Source organism: Heterocephalus glaber, unplaced genomic scaffold (assembly GCF_053883595.1).
Source record: "Heterocephalus glaber isolate CG9 unplaced genomic scaffold, H.glaber_assembly_v1.0 deba00001442, whole genome shotgun sequence".
Lineage (NCBI taxonomy): Eukaryota > Metazoa > Chordata > Mammalia > Rodentia > Bathyergidae > Heterocephalus > Heterocephalus glaber.
In genome coordinates this window covers 2,503,378-2,518,141 of record NW_028258296.1, presented here as the reverse complement: position 1 = coordinate 2,518,141, position 14,764 = coordinate 2,503,378, and the positions used below count along the sequence as shown (strand labels likewise).

The 14,764-nt window shown below is 43.8% G+C and overlaps 1 protein-coding gene and 1 long non-coding RNA gene across 11 annotated transcripts in view; one reads left to right on the top strand and one right to left on the bottom strand.

The window, feature by feature from the left end:
• Efcab7 (EF-hand calcium binding domain 7) overlaps positions 1-14,764 on the bottom strand; it is a 33,068-nt gene that overhangs the window by 3,573 nt on the left and 14,731 nt on the right. For all 4 annotated transcript variants that reach the window (XM_021255605.2, XM_004841525.3, XM_087212834.1 and 1 more), the window contains 6 exons: positions 12,445-12,586; positions 10,765-10,874; positions 7,834-7,991; positions 6,567-6,700; positions 4,128-4,276; positions 1,739-1,948 (listed from right to left, as the gene is read on the bottom strand). In XM_021255605.2, the coding sequence (XP_021111264.2) occupies positions 1,739-1,948; positions 4,128-4,276; positions 6,567-6,700; positions 7,834-7,991; positions 10,765-10,874; positions 12,445-12,586 (903 nt within the window). The remainder of the gene's footprint in view (positions 1-1,738; positions 1,949-4,127; positions 4,277-6,566; positions 6,701-7,833; positions 7,992-10,764; positions 10,875-12,444; positions 12,587-14,764) is intronic.
• LOC110348453 (uncharacterized) overlaps positions 1-14,764 on the top strand; it is a 38,213-nt gene that overhangs the window by 17,459 nt on the left and 5,990 nt on the right. For 2 of the 7 annotated variants that reach the window (XR_015451900.1, XR_015451903.1), the window contains exons 4-5: positions 2,761-2,854; positions 7,215-9,951. This is a non-coding gene — a long non-coding RNA (uncharacterized LOC110348453). Of the gene's footprint in view, positions 1-2,760; positions 2,855-2,987; positions 3,852-7,214; positions 13,258-14,764 lie in introns of those variants that run through there. The other 5 variants (XR_015451902.1, XR_015451901.1, XR_002393713.2 and 2 more) reach the window with 5 other exon arrangements.

Sequence of the window (14,764 nt, the reverse complement as noted above, 5' to 3'; positions counted from 1 at the left end):
AACTGTGTTACTCATATGGACTAAGAGATTCCTCTCAGCTTCACGTCCCTGAGTTTTTGTCACTCATTCTCATTCTGTCAACAGTTCTGTAAACTTCCTCTTTTAAATGTGTTGTGGATTCACCTCTACTCTTCATCCACACACCATCAGGAACACTAGCACCACATCATCTTGTGCTTGGCATACTACAGCAATAACCTGTTTCTGTCTCCTGTTCATCAGTACCACCGTCCAACTCACAGGCTGCAAACCCCACTGAACGGTTACTCCCCCTTCCCTCCCTCAGTAAGCAGAGCTTTAGTCAACGTTAACCATATGTCAGGCATGTTCCAGGCTCTAGAGACACTGGGACAGAACACATCATTCCTGACCCCAACAGGCTGGTGGGCAGTCTAGGGGAGAAAGACAAATAAAGTGACAGCTAGGAAACACTTCACAGCATCTTGTGATGGAAGCATGGAGAAGGATCTGGGCAAACACAGAGGTCTGACACTAGCTCAGACTGGGCTCCCAGGAGGATGAGGTAGAAGAAGTGACCCTGAGATGTTAATCACGGCCCGCAGGCTGGACAGGAAGCCGGAGGAGCAGGATGAAGGCGATGAACAGGGGAAATGGGAGCGTCAGACACGCCCCTAAGGAGCCCGCCATCATCCCCGCTGACCACCAAGGGGCAGAGAATGCTAGGCCATCTGGATTTGCTTCTCCATTCTTCCACTCTTAGCAGTGCCACCTTCTGCAAGTTACCGCGCCTCCCTCCACTTCCACTTCCTGTGTGGAGAGCAGGGATGGCTCTCACCTCAGGGGGCGGCTGAGCCTGGAATGTGAGTAGCATGACCACATTTGCTGAGGGACGTTTCCTGACTTTGCTTGAGTTAAAGGAGGTAGAGCTGTGAAGTGGGAGGCAGCAGCAGAGCGGAGAGGCTGGGGTAAGGCAGTGATTCCCTCCACCCTTCCAATCCTTGGAAGACACAGAGGGCAGAGACGGCAACAGGCGCAGCTTGGGCTCCACCCGCAAGGCCGGAGCCATTGCAAGACCACAGTCACCACCCGCGGACCACAGCATCTGCGGGAGGCCCAGCTCCTCCCCTGCTTTTCAGAGCACATCCACTCTACCAGCGCCAAGCACCGCAGGTACTCGGCGGAGAGACTGTCTGCAAAGCAGCTGCTCTCTGGGCCCACACTTCCTCCTGACCCTCCTGGGTTCCCCTTCCCGGGCACGTTGCTTCTAGAGGTGGGCTCTGGCCCAAACCCCACACCACAGACCGCTGCCCCATCGCAAAGCCACACTGACACCTGCTGCCAGAGATACCCACCGAACACAGCTCCTGCTCGGGCCTCACTCTGTGCCATCTAATTGTTCTCTGGTCTCTCTGGAGAGCATTAGATTTGTCTTTCCAACCAGCCCATGAATTCCTTGAAAGCTGAGACCATGTTTTACGCTTTCCGGTGGCCCCTACTGTGTGCACACCACACAAAACACTTTGTACCCAGATTATACGGCATCTTCCCTGATCTTCAAACATTTTTCGTATATTAACAGGAAAAGTATAATCTGAAGCCTTTAAAAATCATACAAGAATCATCACGCCCAGTTTGATTTAGAAATAGGGAGAATAATTATTCCGTATAAAGATCATTAACATGATGGTATATTTAATTACTATGTAAAAATCGAGAAAGAAAGGGCAAGTTAGTAAACTTGATAGCCAAATAGTCAGAGCCGCTTCAGAACTGATACCTTATTTTCAATGACTGATGTGATCCGGAAGCCACAACTACGGGTGTGGATGATGATGTCCTCACAGCCGGCCATGGCCTTGGCTTCGCCCTGGCGGAGGACAGACTGACAAGTGGCCTTCTCAAGCTGCCCACTGCTCGCCTCCATCCTGACAGCCTTCGTTCTCGGCTCGCACCTTTCTGCATAGAGATCTATGACAAACGGACATGCCTGCCACCCACGGGCGAAAAAGGAAACCTTGCTTCAGCCTTCTGCTGGAGTTCAAAATAAATCATTTAGTTTATTCTTTTTCTTTTTTTCTTTTTGGTACCGGGGATCGAACTCGGGTTCTTGCGCTTGCGCAGCAGACGGCGAAACCACTGAGCTAAATCCCAGCCCTTAGTTTATTCTTGATATGTTCACCATGCCATTTAAGAAGGTGCACTAAACCTTGTAGTTGTTGTTTTGATACACCGTTAGAGGAAAATTTTAGTATTATGAATTGAGTAATAAAAAGCAAAAGACTTTTTTTTTTTTTTGGTACCGGGGATTGAACTGGAGACCGTGCGCTTTCGAGGCAGGCGCCGGAACCACTGAGCTACATCCCCGGCCCGGAGACTGACTTTTTGGGGGCATATGAAATGATCATGTTCAGAGAAGAAAGAAAACCACACCCTCTCGCCAATCAGCAATGCTTCCTCTAAACCACAGCATCCTCCATTGGGTTCAGTCTTAACGAATTTGTTCATTTCCTTCTCTAACTTAAAGGCTACAAAAAGAACTCATCAAGAGATCTAAAGAAATTATTTTTGCAACTGAAACTTAATGCATGGATACACTGTAGTGCCCTGGAAGGAATTTAATGTAGAAATCAAACTCACAATTGAAACCGTCTAAAAACACATAACAGATCTGGTATCTAAAATTATTTTCTGCAATTGGAAGCGAATTTTGCAGTCTCCCTCCAGTCCTTAGCAGGCTTTCCCGTGGGCGCACGCAGTGGCCCTGCTCTCTCCACCCCGTCTCCCTCTGCTCGGTTCCAGCTACACTGAACCCGAGGACCTTGGAGCAAAGGAAGCTTTCGCCCGAGAGGACTTTGCGCGTGCGCAGTGCTGTCGTCCACACCGGTTCTCCATGGTAAGGCTCCCATCCGCCTCCACACAGGGTCTGCTCTGCTCCCCACCCTCCCTGCCCCTCCTCAGCCTTGGCTTCCGCTTCGGCCTTGCTTCTTTCAAGACACCGGAAATGATGGTACTGATTTTCCATTTAGGAATCGTTCTCCTTCATGGAATATATCCTGGACGAGGGCAAGTCTTTGAGCTGTTCATTCCTTACGGCTGTGTCTAGAGGTCTCCCATGAAGTCATAGGTGGGGGTTTTCGCAGGTGGCTGGATCTAGGGTGTGTGATGTTGGGATAACGGTGATTTAGTTTACTAAATCAGTCCACTGATTGGTTTGGCATGGTTCTGGGTTAGGATAATAGGAAGCCCCACCCTGGGGGTGGGTGGCACCAACCGAAATTGTGTAGCCTGGAAGGGATAAAGAGGTGAGGAGGCTGCTCCTGCTGCTTGCTGCTTTGCTGCCTTCTGCCTCCCTTGCCTAGACTGTGTCTCCTCTGCCACACCGCCCTGCCTGGGAGCCAGCCGACTATGGACGGAAACCTCCACAAACTGTGAGATAAAATAGACCTCTCCTCCTTTAACTTTGGGTGTCCGGTATTTTGTCTCAGCAAGGACGAAGTAACTGAGACATTCCCCATTGTGCCTTCAGTGCCTCTTTCACATAGTAGGTATGCAATAACCATTTGCTGAATAAGTGAATACATTCACACATATCAGTAGTTGTTCTTTTGGAGAATAAAAGAGAAAAAATGAAGTTAATTTAATAGAAGAGCAACACAGTCTATTTTCTGGTGCTGGGGATTAAACCCAGGGCTTGTGCATGCTTGGCAAGCACTACTACTGAGCTACATCTGCAGCCTCTGAAACATATTAGTTATTCCAAACTCTGACAGCATTAAGTTACCCTTTAAAGACAGATGGCAGGGCTGAGGGTGCAGCTCAGTGGTAAAGCACTGTGGATACTAGAAAAGTTTAGGCAAAAGGCTGTGAGTTTAATTCTCATCACTAATGGGGGGAGGGAGAGGGAGAGGGGGAGGGGAGAGGGAGAGGGAGGGAGGGGGAGGGGAAGGGGAAGGGAGGGGGAGGGGAGAGGGAGGGAGGGAGGGGAAGGGGAAGGGAGGGGGAGAGGGAGGGAGGGGGAGGGGAAGGGGAAGGGAGGGGGAGGGAGAGGGAGGGGGAGGGGGAGGGAGGGGGAGGGAGAGGGAGGAGAGAGAGAATATCAGTGCAGAAGACCCAGGTCTGCAGCTGAACTTCGTATCACACGCACCACGCGCATACACACGCACAACCTCTGTCAGCTCCAGAGCTGCGTCGTAGCCCATGGAGTGCAGCGTCACCCAGAGGTCACGTGGGTCCCCTTCCAGGTCTCTGGCTTCCATTAGATTCAAGTCCATGAACCCCTGTCTTGTTAGTTCATTCTTCTTTGTCTCAAAATGCTCTGTTAAAACAACCCAAAGTTTCTTTTTTTAGATAATTTAGAAATTCAGACGTGTGATAAAAATGTCGATGGTACCGAATTTGCCGCATGCTTGTCTCTAAGGAGGCTGGAGATCTGCGTGTCAGCCCGCGGAAAGTACAGCTCCACGGCCTCTTTCCGTATACCTGAGGTTTTTCAACAAATCCTTTAAAAAAAGTTATTTTTTTTTTTGGTACCAGGGATCAAACTCGGGTCCTTGTGCTTGCGCAGCAGGCAGTGAAACCACTGAGCTAAATCCCCGGCCCCTAAAAAAATTTTTTTTCAACAAATTCTGAAGTTATAAATAGTGCAAGTACATTCCAAAATTAGAAGAAATTATATTTTTTCTGGGAAAATTTCAACCCATGTACTTATTTAGAACTTATACTGATATTTCCAATACTAAAATGTTTTTTATATATTTGCCCCTTGAACCTGGCAGAACCTTGATGAATTTGATATTATATCCCCCAAACTTCTGAGTTTCCAAAAGGGAGACAGAGATAGTGCCAGACTTAAGGAGACCACTGTGTGCCTGACTCCTCCAATTCTAACCAAACTGTCCCTTGGTCCTTGGAAGACTGTTAAATAATAGGGAACCCTATTTTCCTTATTTGAGTCAAAGTACCCCCATTTAACATTATTTGTGAGTAAAACTAAGTCCAGAAATACTGTATCTAATAATTCCTAAATCTGTGTATAACATGTCTGTCTCCTATGTCCTACTTGTATATCTGTATTGAAATGTTTATAGACAGTAAACAGCCTTTTTGGGGTTACATTTTGATAAGTGTCCTATAACAAGGATTTTGTTTCCCAAGCCCCATCTCACATGCTCAGCAGGGGAAGTGGATGTTCTGAAGACAGAATCTCTCTTTTGTGCATTATCATGAGAGAAGCAGCGAAGACATACTTGTGTGAAACTGGCTGACTGATTAACAGTGTAAAATGTTTTTTGTTTGTTTCTTTCTTTTGTTTTGTTTTGGTCCCGAGGATCGAACTCAGGTCCTTGCACTGGCGAGGCAGGTGGAACAGTGTAAAATGTTTAGGGAGGGAGTGACCGACAACCTTTATAAGGAAAAATATGTATTTAGATTAAGCCAGATCATAGAGAGAAATGGTAGCCCCTAAAATAAAGGCTGGGGCTACTATGTAGTAAAGTCAGGTGAAAAATCGTATTTGTGTGACGCAAAGAAGTTGCTAAAGAAAAACATGTCTGGATACTGTACTACAGAGAATAGCATCACTAACTGACTTTTAGAACCTGAGGTTCTCAATGCCCATTAATTTTTAAAGCTCATTAACGCCTTATCTGGGACGTTCTGTGCAGCCAGAGTATGGAGAGTGGGTGTTGCTGAAAACCCGACAGGCAGATCAAGGTCCAGAAGTGACTGCGCAGGGTCTGTCCTCCCAAGGCTGGTGCTGGACGAACCACACCCACTGCAGAGCAGACCCAGGCCTCTCGCCTTTCACTGGATCAACCCAGAAGGGGCCAGAGGCTCGGGTACAAAACGCAACATGACAAAACTTTCAGAGGATAACATCAGAGATAACCTAGGCAACCCTGGCTTTGGTGATGCATCAGAAACACACAAACTAAAGCTGTAACCCATGACAGAAAAGCCAAGTGGGACTTCTCCGAAACTAGAAATGGCTCTGGGAAAGATGCTGTGGAGAGCTGAAAACACTCCTGCTGACAGGGAGTCTGCTGAACGTCTTGTATTCAGAGTACACAAAGAGCTCTTACAGTGCGACAGGAAAAAATAAATCCCCAGGCAAGTGGGCAGAAGATCTGGTCAGACACTGCGCCAAAGAAGTGAGCAGCAGAGGCTGTGTGAGATGAAAGGGTTACATCGCTGTGGAGCCCAGGGTGCCCTTGGATTCGCGCAATCCTCCTGCCTCAGCCTCTGCAGTGTTGAGATTATAAGCAATTTCCTAGAATCCTTTTGATTTTTTTAGGGAAACCCTCTGCAGCCCTCTTCTGGCCCAGTGGTGTCAAGAGCCAGGCAGTTTTTCTTTTAAGTCCCAAAGGATTAAGTAATTCCTATTTCCTCTGAACTTGAGTATTGCACCACTTGAAAATAATACAAAGGAAAATTGTTTCAGGAAAATAAATGTTTACGTTTCTGGGATCTTACAAACAATGCTGCTACTCTTCAACTGTCCTAAATACTATAATCACACTCATGGAGAAGGCTGGCTTCTTCCTTGCGAGGAATAAACCAAGCCCACACATCCCCCCACACCCACAAGGAGAAGGAGAAGCGCCCACCTCTGCAGAGAGCCCACGCGTCCTCGTCACACTTCTCACCACTTGTTCTCAGCTCAAAAAAATTGTACTCTTCAAGGCTTAGAAGGCCGTTTCCGTCCAAGTCAATCACTTCGAATATATCTGATAGAGCCGCCCTAAAGTTACAAAAACAAAACCACTTCTTGTCTTTCAGACAGCTGGACTGAAGGTGACAGATCTCAAAGGCTATAGTATTACACCATTAAGCAATTGTTGTGAACTATTATGCATCCAAAGACAGTTCTGCTCAGTCTAGTATTAAATACATGAGCTTCTAAGCAACTGTAGTCTCTCAACTCAGTAGGAGCTCAGGGAATAGTGCTGGTCCCCCTCCCTGTCTCCAATCTGCTTTCTTCTTTCTCTGTGCCTGCAGCTGGGTCTTCCTGTGTGTATATCTAGGGCACAGGAGCTTTGGATTTCAGTGTGTTTCTGCTGTTTGTGTCAGGGTCTATTAGTTCACGCTGGCCTTGAACTCACTATGTAGTCCAGGCTGGCCTCGAACTCACAGTGATTCTCCTGCCTCAGCCTCCCAAGTGCTGGGATGACAGGCGTGCACCAGCACACCTGGCTGGATTTCCTATTTAACAGTTAGCCAAATCCAGTGTGCACCAGCAAGGTCTGTTTCTCTAGGCAGGGGCTGGAGTTGGGAAATCATAGACGCTGACTGCAGCTGACTCGCCAAGTGTGTGCAACCCAGAAGTGGGTGAGGGGCCTTGAGCCGTGTGAAGGTCACTTTCAGATGCCCGGTGAGTGAGTTTTTTAACTACATAGGTGTACATCTGTGGGGTACAACGTGATGTTCTGATGGATGTACACAGCTACATGATATATGCATATCTCACGGACTTATCTTTGTGGTGGGAACACTGAAAGTCCAGTCCTCTTCAGTGACTTTCACGTTTACAGGACACTGCATGAGCCACAGTCACCGCGTCATACACAGACACCTGGAACCTACCCCTGCCTAAGTGAACTTGCTGTCTTTCGCTAACATCTCCGCAGCCGCCATCCTCACCCAGGCTCCGGTGGCTGCCGTGCTACTCTGCATCTGTAACTTCAACTTTTTATGTTTCTACACCAGAGTGAGGCCGGGCATGTCTGTCTCTGAGCTGCCTCCCTCTTCCTGGCACAGCGTCTTCCAGGTTCATCCCCGCTGACACTGGCCACGTGAGGGTAGAGTGGGCGCTGGCCACAGAAGGACAAACATCCAGGTGGCTGAGATGGTGCTAACGCGCATACCGAAACCTACCGAAACTCCTCTGTAAGAAATAATTGCCCAGTGCCATCTCTGTAGACAAGTTGGGCTTCTTCCGTTACTGGCTTTCTTTCTTTCCTCAGCCTACAGCCAGTCGTGGAAGGAATTAACCAGTAAACTCCAGGCCCTAGTTCACCAGTCCAGCCAAACACCTTTCCTCAAAAGAATCAAACAAAACAAAAACAGCCATGAGTCATACTTTCATTCTTCTGAAAGGGAAGCATTATAAATGATTCATAAAATCATTATTCACCAATTTATTATAGTTCTACCAATCTTTTATAGTCTTCAAATCCTTTTTCTTAATGGTAACCCCAGTCTAAGACCACTAGATGTAGTTCATTATATATATGTGTGTGTGTGTATATATATATATATATATATATATATATATATATATATATATATCCAATAATGTAGTTCAGTGCAAAGGCCCTGGGTGCCTGTACCACAGAAAAACAAAACAGAATGAAAAAAACCTGCCTAAAACTGTAGTAAGAAAGAAGTGATGTATGTTCTAAATCTTTCCCAATAATCTTCAAAAATATTTGTGATGGTCCTTAAGGAAAAGTAATAATATTCCAAGTTAATAATATTGCAGGTTACAGTTTTTGACTGATTGAAATATAAATATATTATTTGTAACTCAGATTTCAATGACACAAAGTAAAAATTAAGTGTATTTTTAAGGGGAGGGGAATGGCACAAAAAAAGAACTAAGATGTGTTATGTACACGTATAAATTCTCTGTGATGCATCTGATCATTATGTGATGCAAACATGGGCTAATAAAAAGAAATGAAAAAAAAGTTGCAGTATTACAGGAAAAAAATCTACTTTTTAAGAGTTCATTATCTGTATGAATTAAACCTATTTCTAAGACTCCAATTATGTGCATTGAAATTTTATTATTTTTATATAATAAAAGTAAGATGCAGAATCCCAGGTGAACCTGACTTACATGAATGTCTGCTTTCTATAGTGTTAGATACTTGAGTGAGTATGAGAACATTTGTATAGGAAAACATTTTGTTCTCCTCTTCTATAAAGAAAGCAAGTGGTAACCCTCTATGTAGCTCCTAGGAGCTTGCTGGAGCCCAAACGATTCATATAAAAACAAGGGGCCATCTGTCAAATATATTAAGTCAACTTATCTTCTAGTTGGATCTGATAGCTAAACAGCTGTTTGTCCTTCTGCTCGGACTAGCTTGAGGGAACTCTGTCGTATATTGTGTCCAAAATTTACTTTCAAAACCTGGGTGCACCTCAAGTCATCACGGAAATTCCTGAACAGACTCAAGTTGCTCATTGGAATACCTGTTCCCTTTATCCGTCAGGGGAACCCTAATCATCCTGAAGTCACTGTATCCTACTCTGACAATGAGGCAATCCAACAGAACTGAAGGTCATTCCAAAGGCGACACGGGCACCCACTCCATCCCCTGGAAACCACTGTCTTCTAGTCTGGCCAGATGCACCAAGACATCGGAGTGTGCCACAGACCCTGGACTCCTAGTGTGCATCGTCTTGTGAGCCTCCTGGTTCCCCACCCACAGCCTTGAATTGCTCTGGGGACGGCAAAGGAAAAGTTTCCATGGGCACAAAATTCTTCTTAAAGAAAATAATTGTGAAACTAAAAATACAAAGAAAAAAATCCTTTGTAAATGTGACATATTAACAGGCAAACAGAAACCTAGAGAGCAGAGGCAAATAGTCTTAAACTATTTTTTTTCCTTTGGGTATCGGGGATCAAACTCGGGTCCTTGCACTTGCGCAGCAGGCGGCAAAACCGCTGAGCTAAATCCCTGGCCCAGTCTTAAACTTTTTTTAAGCTTTGCTCTGTACTTTTTTTCATACATTCAATCTCATGAGAAAAGTAATTTTACCTAAAACAAAATGTTGAAAGCTATTGTTGTATATACTGCTTTATGCCACTAACTTTGCTGTCAATGAGAAGAGTTTAGTCACAGCATTAACGTCTGCCATTCTGTTCATTTCGTGCCTATAACTACCCTTGTCTATCAGGAAGCCTAGAATAAAGACTTTTATACAACCTTCCATCCAGGAAATGTTTGTCTGTCCCTGGCCCTTATTAAATATGACATTGCAGAAGCCCTTGGATAGTATTATTTCAGTTGTTTTGTACTAGGTGTATTTTATAGTCCTCATAAAATAAACAGCCACATTTATGTATCTGCTTCAAATATTTGGCCTCTGAGTAAATGTATAATTAGAAAGGACCAGAACAAACCCAAGGGGAACATATAAAAACATTTAAAAGCACGCTGGGTGTGGTGGCACACACCTGTAATCCCAGCACTCAGGAGGGTGAGGCAGGAGGATCACTGTGAGTTCGAGGCCAGCATGGGCTACATACTGAGTTCAAGGCCAGCCTGAACTACAAAGGGAGATCCTGCCTCAAAAAACAAACAAACAAAAAACATTTAAAAGCATTTTTTCATATCAGTCTATTTTTGAACCCTATGGGTGAGCCAAGCCTGAGGCTAGTAACCTTGATGTTTTTCTGTTTAGCAGTAGAAGTGTAAGACAGACATCTACAGTAACTTTTCCAAAGTCTAGAACTGCTTGTGTGCAGAGGGGATCAGCAGACGTCAGTCCTTTCACCTCCTGTGTGAGGTAGCAGGGCCTTCGGAGGTGAGGAAAGTGGAACACAGGGTCAGACAGCTGCTAGGTACTGACGCCAAGGCTGCAACCAATCCTGTCCTTAGTGGATTCCAGCAAGCAAGGAAGTCTTTCACAACTAATAAAACATACATAAGATCTACAGATTTAAGTACTACTTACAGCTTCAGAAGAATAAGAGTTAGAAAAGAGAAAAATAGTTATCTTCCCCTACTCTGGTTTGGGGAACTCCATCTGAGTTCATGCTGTACTTTAAAATTAAATATTAGAAAATGAATATACTTCTCTGTTTCGTAGTTCGGTGCAACATATGAGCTGTAGATTTGCTTGATTCTCATTTTCCTTAAGAATATATAAGGCAGTATCAACTGATAACCAACGGGATAGTTTTCCTATAAACAAACAAAAAGCCCAAATACCTTAAAAGAAGCAATTACTACATTCTCTTTACTATTTGAAGAAAAGTTAGTGTTTTTTTCTCCCTTGATTTTTTTAAAGAAATACACACCCTGTTTTTCTATATAAACGTCTTGATATTTGTAATAAGCCATACACAACACACAACGACTGCCTGAGGAAGATTCTCTTCCTGCTTACTTTCTAAAACTCTTACATCTTACAATGAACTCATCAAAAGCTGAAGTTTCAGAGCAACTAAACTGCCTGAAATCCAGGGAAACAGCCCTTCCAGAAGAGAAGAGACGCTGAGGTGTCCGGAGGAAGCCCGGGTCCCCGCCTCCCGAGGGCCTCTAATCTGAATGGGGCTCTGACCCCAGCGCCAGCCCAGCGACCCAGTTCTACACACAGCAGCCACCCTGCTCGGCTCAGCTCCGGCAGCTTGGAGCTTTAAGGCTTGTATGTGTGCGGGGCGGCTGTTCTGCAGGGTGGTAACCAACACGCCCTCTCCAGTCTGAGGCTGCCGCCTGCTTAGTGAACTGCATCCCAGACCCCACTGAGCAGCAGCCCACCTCTCCTGGCACTCACAGCCCCCTCTCCCTGTTTTCCTATGGCACCGTGACTTTCTAACTAACACACTCTTGAGGATGATTATTATCAACTTTCCCCCATGGAAACCTAAGTCCACTTTCTGGTGCTCCAGATACATCCAAAATGCCTGCATTGAGGACTAAATTGACCTCGGGTTTTTAAGACTGTCTGCTAAATGCCTGATAAATGAACAAAGGAATCCTATTCATAAGAATACAGAGAATTAACACTGTATTTGCACAGTTATCCTGCTTCCTTTTTCTCTGAAAAGTGACTACTGTAGTTCCTATTTAAGAGCATCAACCACCAAATACTCAAAGTATCCTACTAGATATGCTGTGAAAATTTTCAGAATCTCTACTTTAGGGAGTGAGAGAGAATCCTCTGTCAAGAAAATGTTTATACATAAACATTATAAGAGAAAAAGTAAAGATTGATTTAGGACAACCAACATTAAAAGGCTACCTAGGAAAGGACCATTATAGACATCTTTCACTGATTAAAAACGACGTACTAGGCATTCAAGACAGTAGGGAGGTATTAACTTTTATCTAAAAAAGCACATTACCACGAATGCAAAGATTATTAATAAAGATTGTCTCAGCACAGAAATGGACTTTGAAGATATTAAAATGTACTTGCAGTTTCACATCCTAAAGTATGTTCCTGTAGAGCTTCTCTTAGATAAATTAATTTTAAAAACAGATAAATGGAAAAAGCCAAGATAATTAGCAAACAAAGCATTTTGTTTTTGCTTTGAATGAAACATGCTTTAAATTTTAAACATACATGGAAAGCATGCGACTTGCTTTGTGTATCTGATAACACAGTCAATATATAAATGTGCAGAAGCACATCCGTATGTTTCTTATTTGGGTAGATTATTTTCCTCACTAACTGGAATGGTTAAACACTCACACATGTATTTTCAAAGGGAGTGCAAAATGCTATTTGAAAACTGAAATTGAAACTTGCCTTCCACTTGACTCAGGCTCAGCGGCTTGATGGTCAGGTAAACCGCGGAGCTGCGGGCCAGGTGCGTCCTGTACTGGTGACTCACGACCTCGCCGTCCTCCTCCAGGAAGAAACAGCCTCTCGACTGTGCACACCGCCAGTCCTGAGAGGAAGCAAACGGGGCTCTCGGACGGTGTTTGCTGACTGTTTCCAGCACGCATGCTAGCGAGGAGAAGGCAAGGTGGGGACGAAAGCAATGCCAAGTAGTCCTCGCCCTCCGGGAAAGTGCAAGGCAGGAGGTGAGAGAATAATCAACTGAACACAGCAGTGACGCCTCAGTTACAAGGCAGAGGTGCAAGCGCAGAGCACTGGAGCCTGGGGCTGCCTGGGGCCCAGCACGGATGGAAACCAGTGGCTCCCGTGAGGCTTCACCGCGAAGAGCAGCGAAGAGTCAAGGAAATGCGTAACGGGGATCAAGGAAGAGTGAAGCACAGGAGGGACTATGCTGCTTTGCAACCTGGGCGAGTGAAGGCCAGGGAGGGAAGGAACCAGAAGAAAAAGCAGGAAGACTGGGCACGGAGATAAAGCACAAGACACCCAGGGGAGTTGTTTGCCGTCTCGGGAACCAGAAGAATACTGAATAAAAGTTCCAAAGCTACAGAAACACGCTGATAAATAGAAAAGGTCAGTGTGGGGAAAGAACTACTCTTCTCAGTCTAGCCAGATCCCTTCTCCGGGTCGGGGTCCATATGTCGACGTCCGATCTGAGAACTAAAATCAAGTAAAATCTGCAAACAGCGCCCTGGGGAGAAAGTAGAAGATTCTTCACCGAACGTAAGAGAAACTGTGCTGTTACCACAAATGTGTACAAAAATGTTTTTCACTGTGTCATTAGTAGGCTTGCCTGCCCGAAATGTGAGGCATATTTCTGTTCTATCCCTAGTAACCTCCGAAAGTAGAGCATTAATGAGGCTGTGAAGTGACTTTACAAAGAAAGATTCTGAACAATTATCTGTAAGAACATTTACATATTTGATATTAAGACCAAAGCTTTAATATTGAAAACTACCCAAGGGACTGACTGTACATTAGTTCTATAAGAACATCACAAATATTTTTCACGCATTATAAAAAGACTTACATGTAATTTTTAAAGCTAAATTACCCTAACATATACTTGCATATCATTTTTCTATTAAGTCATAATCATTTTAATACTTGATACATTTAAAATTAGAAATTTGAAATAGAAAAGAATCCCTATAACTCTACTACCCTACTGATTTTTGTAATCCTTTTTAATATTGACCTTATAGAAGACCCTATTTTTTCTGCATTCTAATACCATTTTATGTTTCATTTTAAAAATTTAATCTTATATCTATAATATTTTGCTGTTGAAAAAGAACAAAGTTAGAGCCAGGCATAGCAGGATATGCCTAAAATCCCAGCACTCTGGGATTTGCCTGGATAACCTGGCAACTTAGTGAGATCTTGTCTCAAAATTAAAAAAAATACAGGGGAGGGGGCTGAGGATGTAGTTCAGTGTAAAGGCCCTGGTTTCAGTTCTCCAGTACAGCATTGGTAGGGGATGATTTCTGGATTAAGATGTGGATATATAAAACATTCAGTATATACAGTATTCTACACATTTTTATATATCCCAAGTACTTGACAGTAAAAACTATTATTGTAGCAATTTTTGTACTGCTTTGAATTTCTCTGACTACCATTTGTTAAGATTGACCATTTGCCATGGGCCTGCGATTTTTGTTTCCTTTTGTGTGAACTGCCAAATCATCTCTTATTTTATACTGTGTTAAAGCCTTGGTATTTTCTTACATATTTTAATAAATCCTTTTGACTATTTTAGATATCACCCACCCTCTTTGTATGCTTTGATGAATGTATTGTCTCCATTTATCTTACTTTTAATGATTTCTCAACTTGTGTAAGCTTTTCATGTTTTTTTATTTTTATTTTTAAGTTTTAATTTTTTTTATTTTTTTTTATTTTTGAGACAGGATCTCACTGTGTAGTCCAGGCTGGCCTTAAACTCATGGCAATCCTCTTGCCTCAGCCTCTTGAGTGCTGGGATTACAGGCATGCACCACCATCCTTCGCTATCTTTTCTTTAGAGATTTCTTCTTAAACTGGATCTAAACTTTTAAAGGTTTTATCATTCTTGTTGAACCACTATTCAAGCTTCCAGTCATTCATTATCACATGCAACTTCGGAAGATAAAAGATTGTGAGAAATTAAAATGTAACCTTAAAAAACTGGGATTAACCCTCTTAAATACAACTTCCCTATGAGGCAATATGGGATAGATATAAATTA